This window comes from Quercus robur, chromosome 7, assembly GCF_932294415.1.
Source record: "Quercus robur chromosome 7, dhQueRobu3.1, whole genome shotgun sequence".
Taxonomy (NCBI): domain Eukaryota; kingdom Viridiplantae; phylum Streptophyta; class Magnoliopsida; order Fagales; family Fagaceae; genus Quercus; species Quercus robur.
In genome coordinates, this window is record NC_065540.1 from 15,275,585 (window position 1) to 15,286,100 (window position 10,516).

General features: G+C 37.0%; 2 protein-coding genes across 2 annotated transcripts; both read left to right on the forward strand.

Moving 5' to 3' along the window:
- The first annotated feature begins 1,419 nt into the window (after positions 1 to 1,419).
- Positions 1,420 to 8,215, forward strand: LOC126692447 (ethylene-overproduction protein 1). Its single transcript, XM_050388060.1, has 4 exons — positions 1,420 to 3,901; positions 5,064 to 5,355; positions 5,444 to 5,753; positions 7,559 to 8,215. The coding sequence occupies exons 1-4, from the start codon at positions 1,890 to 1,892 to the stop codon at positions 7,783 to 7,785; spliced, it is 2,841 nt and encodes a 946-aa protein (XP_050244017.1). The 5' UTR covers positions 1,420 to 1,889; the 3' UTR covers positions 7,786 to 8,215.
- A 143-nt stretch (positions 8,216 to 8,358) lies between these two features.
- On the forward strand, positions 8,359 to 10,113 carry LOC126692448 (uncharacterized). Its single transcript, XM_050388061.1, has one exon. It carries the CDS (start codon positions 9,134 to 9,136, stop codon positions 9,965 to 9,967), a length of 834 nt encoding a protein of 277 aa, XP_050244018.1. The 5' UTR covers positions 8,359 to 9,133; the 3' UTR covers positions 9,968 to 10,113.
- The last annotated feature ends 403 nt before the right edge of the window (positions 10,114 to 10,516 follow it).

The window sequence follows — 10,516 nt, forward strand, 5'->3', positions numbered from 1 at the left end:
ATGGTGGTGTCCCTTATTTTACAAGATTAATAATATTCCTCCTTAATTATTGTTAATAACGAGTTAACGACTTTACTACTTTACTACTTTAGCCTTTGCCTTTGGGATTCCTATTATGTTTAACAAAAAAGTCAAACTTTCATTAGACATATTTTCAAGATTACTTTTCCTTTAGAGTTTATTAAAAAAATCTAATAACATTGGATAAAATACTTATCATCAATAAATTAAAATATAAACTAGAGTAATAAATAGAAATCATAAACTTTAAGAACAATGGGCCAAATCATAAAGTTTAAGGGTGAAAATAATAATGTACCCAAACTGTTTTTATCAGCCCACAAACTTAAAATTGTGTAATTTGAATTTTAACATTTTTTTTTTCAATAATTATTGAGATAATATGTTGGGATATGTAAAATTTAAAATAATATCACTAAAGTACAATGATAAAATATAGTTGATTGATGATATGCCATTGTCTACAAGTATCTATGAGAAGGTAATGAAAAACAAGATAATTGTCAAGATTATGTCAGGCAAAAACTCAACGATGCTTAATTTAGCAAAAGGTTTTTTCAAAAACTAAATAAGAATGACGGTGTAAGGTGATAAGTTCATTAATTTTATGAAGACCTCAACCCCAGCCCCTTCCCTACTCCCTATATGCCTATTAGGAGAGTGAAATTCTTCATAATTGTAGTCTAAACCTTGATCAAAATTACAATATGTTTCAAATATGATCTTAAATTGGTGAAAATACTTAGAATTAAACACGTTTTATTATAGAAAATTGGTGGGCTCCAGTGTTTCCTATCCTAATGAGCTTAGTCATGTCATCGTGTCGAATTATCATGTCAACATCGTTAAGCTTGTTGTTACTAATATAACACATCATAATTTAACCCATCAATATATTTATGAAAAAATAATCCACAGTTTATCCTCATAAACAAAATTACCACCTTAACAAAGTTATACAAAACAAAATAAGAAAAAGTTGTTTCTATTAGGACAAACTATAAACTAACAAAGGCATAACCAATTAACCAAAAGACAAGCCACCAACAGTTGTTGTTGTCCATTTCCACGCGCAAGCTAGTTAGAAATAAAACCTGGTACGAGTAGTAGCTGTAGTACTACTCAACAAAATCTTCATCTTCTCAATCTCTCCCATGTGTCCGCGAGATTCATGCGGGTTTTTCAAAAATTACCAAAAAAAAAAAAAAAAAACATGGCGTGAGAGAGTGAGACAAACCGCCTTTAGCGGTTCTCCTCTTTCACTTTTACCGGATTATTACACACACACACTAAACAAAGGAAGCGAGAAGAGAGAGAGAGAGACATCCTTAACCTTTTACCAGAGATAGACACAAACACACACAAAAACACAAACACACAAACACACTCTTTTATCGAAAAAATAATAATAATAAAAATTATTAAAAAATATATACAATTATATATTCATTTTATTTATTGGGAAAAAAAATGAAAGAGAGCTAGAGTGGCCGTTGAAACGGCTTATAGCTCCACCTCACACTTCTCGTTGGCGATCAAAGTGTTCATAGAGATCAATTCAAACCCAATTTCCCATTTTCTCCGCAAAAAAACCAAAACCCAACAAAAAAAAACACACAGAATCCCAGAAAATCAAATCCACCCATTTCTAATTCTCTTTTCTTAGCCTGCACCACCACCACCACCACCCCTTCTTTCTTTTTCTTCACCCCATTCCCAAACGGTGGTGTTTGCACGGCTTAGGCAAACAAGGTACAGAATTTTCTTCTTTTTCTTTTATATATATATATATATATAGAATTTCATATTCTGGATGTGTTTTTGGTTTTGAGTTTTTTATTTTTCAAAAGCAAAAAAAAAAAAGGGAAATGCAACACAATTTATTTACAACAATGCGTAGTTTGAAAATCATGGAAGGGTGTAAAGGCACACAAGTCTATGCGTTAAACCCATCAAATCCACCTCCTCCTGGTGTAGGAGATAAACTTTTGCACCATCTTCAAGACCATTTAAGAGCCAATTCAATTCGATCCAAATCCAACCGAAATTACCCACCACCTAATATGACAGTCCCTAATGTTGTTGTTGTGTCCGAAAGTCTTTTACGATGTGGGCTTCCTGGGACGGATCTACTCGAGCCCCAGATTGAGCCTTGTCTTAAATCTGTTGATTTTGTGGAAGCCCTGGCTGATGTGCATCGTAGGATTGAGAGTTGTGACCAGTTTGAGAAATCAAGGTTGTATCTTGAGCAATGCGCGATGTTTAGGGGTTTGGCTGATTTGAAGTTGTTTAGAAGGAGTCTTAGGTCGGCTAGGCAACACGCGGTGGATGTGCATAATAAGGTGGTGATCGCGGCGTGGTTGAGGTATGAGAGGAGAGAGGATGAGTTGATTGGGTACTCCACCATGGATTGTTATGGCCGGAATGTTGAGTGTCCTAAGGCTAGTTTGGTTTCGGGGTATGATCCTGAGTCGGTGTATGATTCGTGTGATTGTTATCGGAGACGTAGGGAGGATGTTGAGAATGATGGGGTTTTGATTGAGGGTGAGGAAGAGTGTTCGACATCTGAGGAAGATGGTGATTTGTCTTTTTGTATTGGGGATGATGAGATTAGGTGTATACGGTACAAGATGGCTTTGTTATCAAGACCGTTTGGTGCAATGTTGTATGGTGAATTCAAGGAGTCAAGAAGGGAGAAGATAAATTTTTCACAGAATGGGATTTCTGCCGACGCAATGAGGGCTGCAGAGATTTTTAGCAGGACAAAAAGGTTAAGTTGGTTTAATGTGCATATTGTTTTGGAGCTACTTTCTTTGGCAAACAGGTTTTGTTGTGAGGAGATGAAGCATGCTTGTGATGTTCATTTGGCGTCTTTGGTTAGTGACATGGAGGACGCGATGTTGTTGATTGTGTATGGATTGGAGGAGAACGCATATCTTCTAGTGGCAGCTTGCTTGCAGGTGTTCTTGAGAGAGCTCCCCAGTTCAATTCATAATCCTAATGTGATGAGATTTTTTTGTAGTTCAGAGGCTTGCGAAAAATTGGCTACAGTTGGGCATGCTTCTTTTGTTTTGTATTATTTCTTGAGCCAAATTGCCATGGAGGAAGACATGAAATCAAACATTACGGTGATGCTTCTGGAAAGGTTGCAAGAGTGTGCAGTTGAAGTTTGGGAGAAGCAGCTTGCATTTCACCAGTTGGGTGTTGTGATGATTGAGAGGAAAGAATATAAAGATGCACAATGTTGGTTTGAGGCAGCGGCTGAGGTGGGTCATATTTATTCATTAGTGGGTGTTGCGAGGGCTAAGTATAAGCGTGGCCACAAGTATTCAGCATACAAGCAGATGAACTCACTCATTTCAGATTATACACCAGTTGGATGGATGTATCAGGAGCGAGCTATGTATTGTGTTGGGAAGGAGAAGATGACTGATTTAAAAACTGCAACTGAATTGGATCCAACTCTCACTTATCCATACAAGTATCGGGCTGTTGCTCTGGCGGAGGAGAAGAAGATTGGAGCAGCAATCTCAGAAATCAATAAAATAATTGGATTCAAGGTCACACCTGATTGCCTTGAACTACGTGCCTGGTTTGCTATTGCTCAAGAAGATTATGATGGAGCTCTAAGAGACGTCCGGGCACTTTTGACATTGGAACCAAATTATATGATGTTTCATGGGAAAATGCATGGTGACCACTTAGTAGAGCTCCTCCGTCCTCATGTTCTGCAGTGGAGTCAGGCTGATTGCTGGATGCACCTATATGACCGATGGTCCTCTGTTGATGATATTGGCTCTCTATCTGTGGTACACCATATGTTGGCAAATGACCCCGGAAAGAGTCTCCTACGCTTTCGGCAGTCACTTCTTCTATTACGGTAAGTATTAAAAGTGGTACATAAGTTTTATCTCAGTTTTATACTGCTTTTTCTTAACAACAATGTTATAGTAATGGCTCTATTAGGCCACTCAACATCTTTCTTGAGCTCTGAACCTCTGACTAGTTTACTCATTTTATAATGTTGTGTCCTATCATTAACTTTCTGCTTTAAAATCTATCCATTTGCTGTGGAGCTGTAGCAGCCAAGGGTGACATCTTGACGTATACAGAGACGTTGGTTTCAATCTTTATTTAAAGAGTAGTACATATCTTATTTATCAAAAAGAAAAAGAAAAAGAGTAGTACATATCTTTCCCTACTGGTTCTTGGTTTCAATTTAGTCTTATAGAAGATGAGCCAATTTTATAACTTTATGCTGCAGTAGTTATTACTGTTAAGATGGTGCAGCATGCATCTTCACTGAATTGAACTAGCCATTAATAGTGGGACAATTGCTGGCATTCAGCCTCATTGAAGTGAACGTCAAAACTATGATAATTACCAATGGAAATAATTATTGGTATGTGCATAAATGAGCTCCCTTGTCCCTCTCTGTTGTCTGTGTGCTTGTGTGTGTGTGTGTGTGTGAGAGAGAGAGAGAGAGAGAGGTAGAGGTGATGAGGTTATGATAACTGCTGAGAGCTCTGGGCTTAGCAGAGTCTTGTGTGTGATTTATCTAATAACATATAATCTCTGTTTGTTCTTCAGTCAATTTAAAACTGAGCCAGACTTCAACTTCCCAACTTTCTTCTGTTCAAGTGAGAACCCAACATGGGGGTAGTTTTGGACAACCATTTTTGTCTTTAGTCAGTTGGTGAATATTTTTGTAACTGAAGTCATCTTGAAATTTTCTTGTAATCGAGGAAAATTTTTCCCACTTGGCATATTAGAACATTCAGTATTGGTTTGGATTCACAAGTTATTTTTATTACCATTAATGTAGGTCAACTTATGACTATTTGTTGTCATGAGTTGTGATATCTATTAGGTTTTTTATATGAAATTATGAAATGCTAATTACACAATATGGTTCAGGTGTCAGGTCATAGATGAGGAATCTATCCACCTTATACAGTTATTTTACTTTTAGCAGACTTGTTCTATTTGTCTAATATGAAAGTTTATTTTTTATTTATTTTTTATGTTTTTTATTATTGTAGCTTAAATTGTCAAAAGGCAGCCATGCGTAGCCTCCGGTTGGCTAGAAATCACTCTTCTACTGAGCATGAAAGGCTTGTCTATGAAGGATGGATACTATATGATACTGGGCATCGTGAAGAAGCATTAGCTAAGGCTGAGGAGTCCATTTCCATACAGAGATCCTTTGAAGCCTTCTTTCTTAAAGCATATGCTTTAGCAGACTCTAGTCTTGATCCAAAGTCTTCAATTTATGTGATCCAGCTTTTGGAGGAAGCTCTTAGATGCCCTTCAGATGGCCTTCGAAAAGGACAAGTAAGTTTCATCTTTAGAGTAATCCTAATAAATTGTCTTATGCACCAGAATAAAGTATTAAATTTTGGGTGATTCTGCTATTCTGCAGGCACTAAATAATCTAGGGAGTGTCTATGTAGACTGTGATAAGCTGGATCTTGCTGCTGACTGCTACATGAGTGCACTTAACATCAAACATACACGAGCACATCAAGGTCTGGCACGTGTATATCATCTTAAAAATCAACGCAAAGCTGCTTATGATGAGATGACGAAGCTTGTAGAGAAGGCCCAAAACAATGCATCAGCTTATGAGAAACGTTCAGAATACTGTGACCGTGACATGGCAAAGAGTGATCTTAGTATGGCAACACAATTAGATCCCTTGAGGACATACCCTTACAGATATAGGGCGGCTGGTAAGTTCCATAATGAAGTTTCTGGTTTTTTATTACACTTTGTTTACAATTGGAAGTCATTCTCCATTTTTACTTATAAAGAAGAAGAGCAAAAATTTCAATTTCAAATGTTTCAAAATTTTCTGCAGCAAGGTGAACATTGTGTTGCACTTGTGATATTTCTGTTATTGTTAAGTTATAAAGACGTTTCAATCTGTAGACTATAAGTGGATGTTAGATCCCTGACTAGTTTGTTGAGGGTACATAGCTGACCCCAAATTTTGAGACTAAGGCTTTGCTATTGTGTTTGTTGTATAAGTGGATGTGAGATGTTGAAGGTCATTGTCAAGTTTAACTTTTGTTCAGCCCCACTTTTTGAGCTACCAATTTCGCCTTTTGACTCAAGTTAATGGAATCAACTAGCATCTTCTTGATCATGGTGATCATGTTACTCCTAAAACAATTTTAGTGTGGTTCCCAAAGAAAGACATGGGTATCAATTTCTTTTATTCAAATAAATATGGAAGAGGTCTTCGTAATTGCTGCATTTCCCCTTTCTTTAGGAGGAAAAGATTGCCTTATGGACCAAAGGGTACTTCAATGACCAGGACATCCTGATGTAGGAAGATTAGGACTTTCTCCCTTTGCTTGTTATACTAGCTTATTGTACCAAAACTCTCTTTTCAGACCTTGTTTCTGCCTTCTGTAACAATTTCCCAGCCAATCCTTTATATATAGATGCTTGTATGAATTTCAACTGAAAAACTTAAGCGGCACATGGGTTTCATCTGCTACCCCATTTACTAGCATCATCTTTGATCTACATCACTTATGATGTGACTGCTATAATTGTTGGGGCTGGAGCAGTTTTCTGGTGCATTTGCTGTTGAGTTTAGATTCACACTGCAAATTCTTTCACTTATTGTCTATGGTATATTGCAATTATTTTTTATATTCTTTAGTCATGAGATCATAAGTTGCACATTAAATTATGCATGTCTATTCCTTACCTTGTTGGCTAAGCCTTGTGATGTTTGTTTGTGGTAAATGAGCCACAATACTGCGTGATTGCCTAGGTTGAAATTGCAATGTAGTTGACTTGAAAAGAGTCATAGACCATGGACCTTGTAGCCATAGGATTAAATCCAGTCATCAGGTCTTTTTGAAATCTAAAATACATTTTATTTCTCCTCTGAAACGTTTCATTTAAAAATGATTTAAATGTCAATTTGTGTAATAATTAATTCTGGAAACTGTTGCTTTGCAACTTTGCATTGGTGTGGATTGCTTTACAACTTTGCATTGGTATGGATTGGGTTGGCAATCAAGCCATTTAAAACATAAGGTAGAACTGCTTCTGTTAATTGAGATTACTTGCATTGCATTACGTGCATCCAATTGCAAGTCTTGCTCCTGAAGTAGAGAATGGAACCATATCTTTATCTTGTCCTTTATGGACTAGGATTCTTGCAGAATATTGGTGATACTTACAGAAATAAGAGGAAAGACAACACCTGGATTTACAATTGACCAAACTTATAGTTAAAAGAAGGAAGTGGTTAGTTCAGTTTTCCACCCACTCCCCCATAGTTTTTTGATATTTTGGTGGAAATTTTCATTTTGTCGTTGGTTATCAGCTTCATATTTACACCATGAATCAAAAAAAGGAAGCATATAGTTCAGTTTCCCCCATCCTCCTCACATACTTTGATATTCTGATGGAGTTTATCTCATTGTCAATGGCTATCAACTTCATACATATACAAAAGTGTATGCATGTGTAGACTGCTTTGTTAACTACTAACATGGGAGTTATGCTCAACCAGTTTTAATGGATGACCACAAAGAAGCTGACGCCATATCAGAGCTTACAAGGGCCATTACTTTCAAGCCCGACCTGCAGCTGCTACATCTTCGAGCGGCATTTCATGAATCAATGGGGGATTATGTCTCCACCATCCAAGACTGTGAAGCAGCCCTGTGTCTCGATCCAAACCATTCTGAAACTCTTGAACTCTATAACAAAGCAAAGGAGCGGGTTAATGAACATTGAATAACAAAAGTGAAGATCAGAAATCTCTAATTGTGTTTCTTTTCTTCATTATATTTATGGGTGCAATCTTAGTCCTGCCACTGGTTCTTTTCTACAATAAGGCCAGCACTCTGTCAATGCAGCGCTACATATATTTTTCGATTTGTTTCAAGAAACATTCAACTACCAAATTTGGCATGGCCTTTGAGATAAAAGGAATTCAGGTGGAAAATGAGAATTTTGTTTTTTTTTTTTTTAAAGATGGAACATAGAGAACCAAGATAGTATGTAAATATGTCAACTGGGTTATGGATTGGATCAAGTGGTGATACATGTGGTGCAGACTGCTGCTGCTGTTTAGTATACTCTTTTGGTTGAAGTAGTTGTAAAATTACTGACGGTGGAAACAAACTTGTACATGAAATGGCAGCTTGTGGTTTAAGTTTGTTCAGTTTAGAGGCTTTACATTCATTGTTTCTTGGCTGAGGGATGATACATATCATAACATTTTTCAGATTGTTGTCTCAAATCTTGTATTAGCTTCACAGTTTTCCCTTGTGGGAAACAAAAAAAGTGTTTATTTTTCCCACAAAAACTTACTTTTTAATTTCTTCCCTCTAAATTATTTTTCTTTCAATGAAGTGCTTTAAAACCTGAACTGAAGGAACCATGAAGCAGAATTCGAAATTGCATCTAGCCAATAGACACTCATCTGGATTTGAGGGTAGGTTTCAAGAAAGGAATTTAAGCAATGCAAGAATAATGACACAATAGAAACTGTTATGCCAACTACCATGAACTTTTTTTTATTTGTTATTTTGCAGGATGTACCATTGACTTTAATAAGAAAACTAGCAAGGCTAAGAAAATGAAAATACACAATGACAAGTCACTATTGAAGACAGCTTGTCCTTTTGGCATCAAGTCTTTGATTCCCAGCTGCAAAAATAGATGATTCTCAAAATTGGCCAGTCGTTTTCAAGCCTGAAATAAATAGATCAATCAAAACCCGATTTGATGTTGCAATCTTGTGGTTGATACCATCCTTTAAGAACTACATTATGCAAAGTCAATTGACTTCTATATTGTAATCCAAGTCAAGGGGAAATCAAAAAAGCAATTGAGTTCGGTGCACCACTTGTTTCTTCATGCATGGTTGTTATTAGAGATAGTACAACTCCAGGGTCTTTTCACCTCACCTGTGACCATTTCTAAAGAAAAATATCGGTTTTACTTTTAATGGATTGCACGAGAAACCCATAATTCCAACCGTTTTTAATAATTTCACCCAACTGCCTCATAACATTTCTTCCCTTATCACTACCTAAATCTCAAGTTATCTTCCATCTTCATTTGCAAGATAGTCTGTATGGAAAATGAAGAAGCTATGAATTCAAAATATCCCAGAAAGCTGAACTTTAATGCACCGCTCCTTTCGATAAGGCGCACTGGTGGTTACACTGATGAAGAACAGTCTTGTACGAATTCACAAGGCGTGTTGGCGGATGCAAGTGATGATAGGATCCCATTTTCATGGGAGCAAGCTCCAGGAAAGCCTAAGGACTTGGATAGAGGTGACACATCTGAGGTGGAAACGCCACGTCCGAGGCTCCCACCATGTCTTTGGCATCCTGATATAGAAGCAACTAGTAATGATTATCCTCATGATGCTAATGATGATGATGCAGTTGATGATCTTGATGACCTTGATGATGGTTGTGATGGTGATGTTGATGATGACTACGACGATGATGCTGCTTTCTCAGATGCTATGGATGTCTTCTCATTGTCTGAGGCAATTGACATTGTGACAAAAGCCGAGAAAGTTCAAGAATTTGATAGCTTGAAGTTAAAGCTTGCAGAGTCTAGAGGCAGTGAATCACCTAATTTCATAATTAGGCGCTTTCTTCCTGATGCCACAGCATTGGCTGCATCATCTGCTTTAGCTTTTTCCAAGAGTTTCAACAAGAGACCTCATAGACAGTGCAACTGCCCTGAAGCTTGTGAGTTGCACCCAGTTACTGGGCAATCATATGCTACACCAAAGGCTTGTGGCCTGGAAATTCTCTTCCCTTGGCGCATGAAGCACAAGATTTGTGGTGTAAAGAGCCCTATCCGGAAAGACTCTATAAAAGTGCAACCTGAATGTAGGGAAAAGCCAAAGAAACATAGTTCATCCTCTAGTAAGCCTTTACCGATGTAGATAAAGATACTTGAGACTAATGATTTTTTTTTCTTTTTTCTTTTTGCCTTCTCTTATTTTTGTTGTTTGAACTTCTTTGAGCAAATACAGTAATTGTGATTGGTGTCATTTAAGAATATAATAAATAAATGTTTGAATTACTTTTTAATGATTTGTGACACATCAATTTATAAGAATTATGTAGTGAAATTTACAACATCTTGGTATAACTTTTGTTTAAATGGTATAGCTGCGTGAGTTAGGATTGGAGAGAGTTTCGTCTTAGTAGTCTGAAATTCATAACCCATATGACTGTTGAGAATTAATATTGTCATGTTGGCACTTGTGGATGAATTGGTGCTTGGGCCATGAGAGATTGCAGAGGTACGATAGGCAGACATTAGAACATGCATGCTGCATAATTTTTGTTTTTGATGTTGTCTTTTGGTCCTGATTCAACCTGGGCTAGCTGCTTTTTGCAACCATTCCCTTTGTACTTATGCTCACACTGCTTTTCCAATTGGTAATGAAATGATGAGTTGGAGATCCCAAAAAAAGAAATATTGGTTC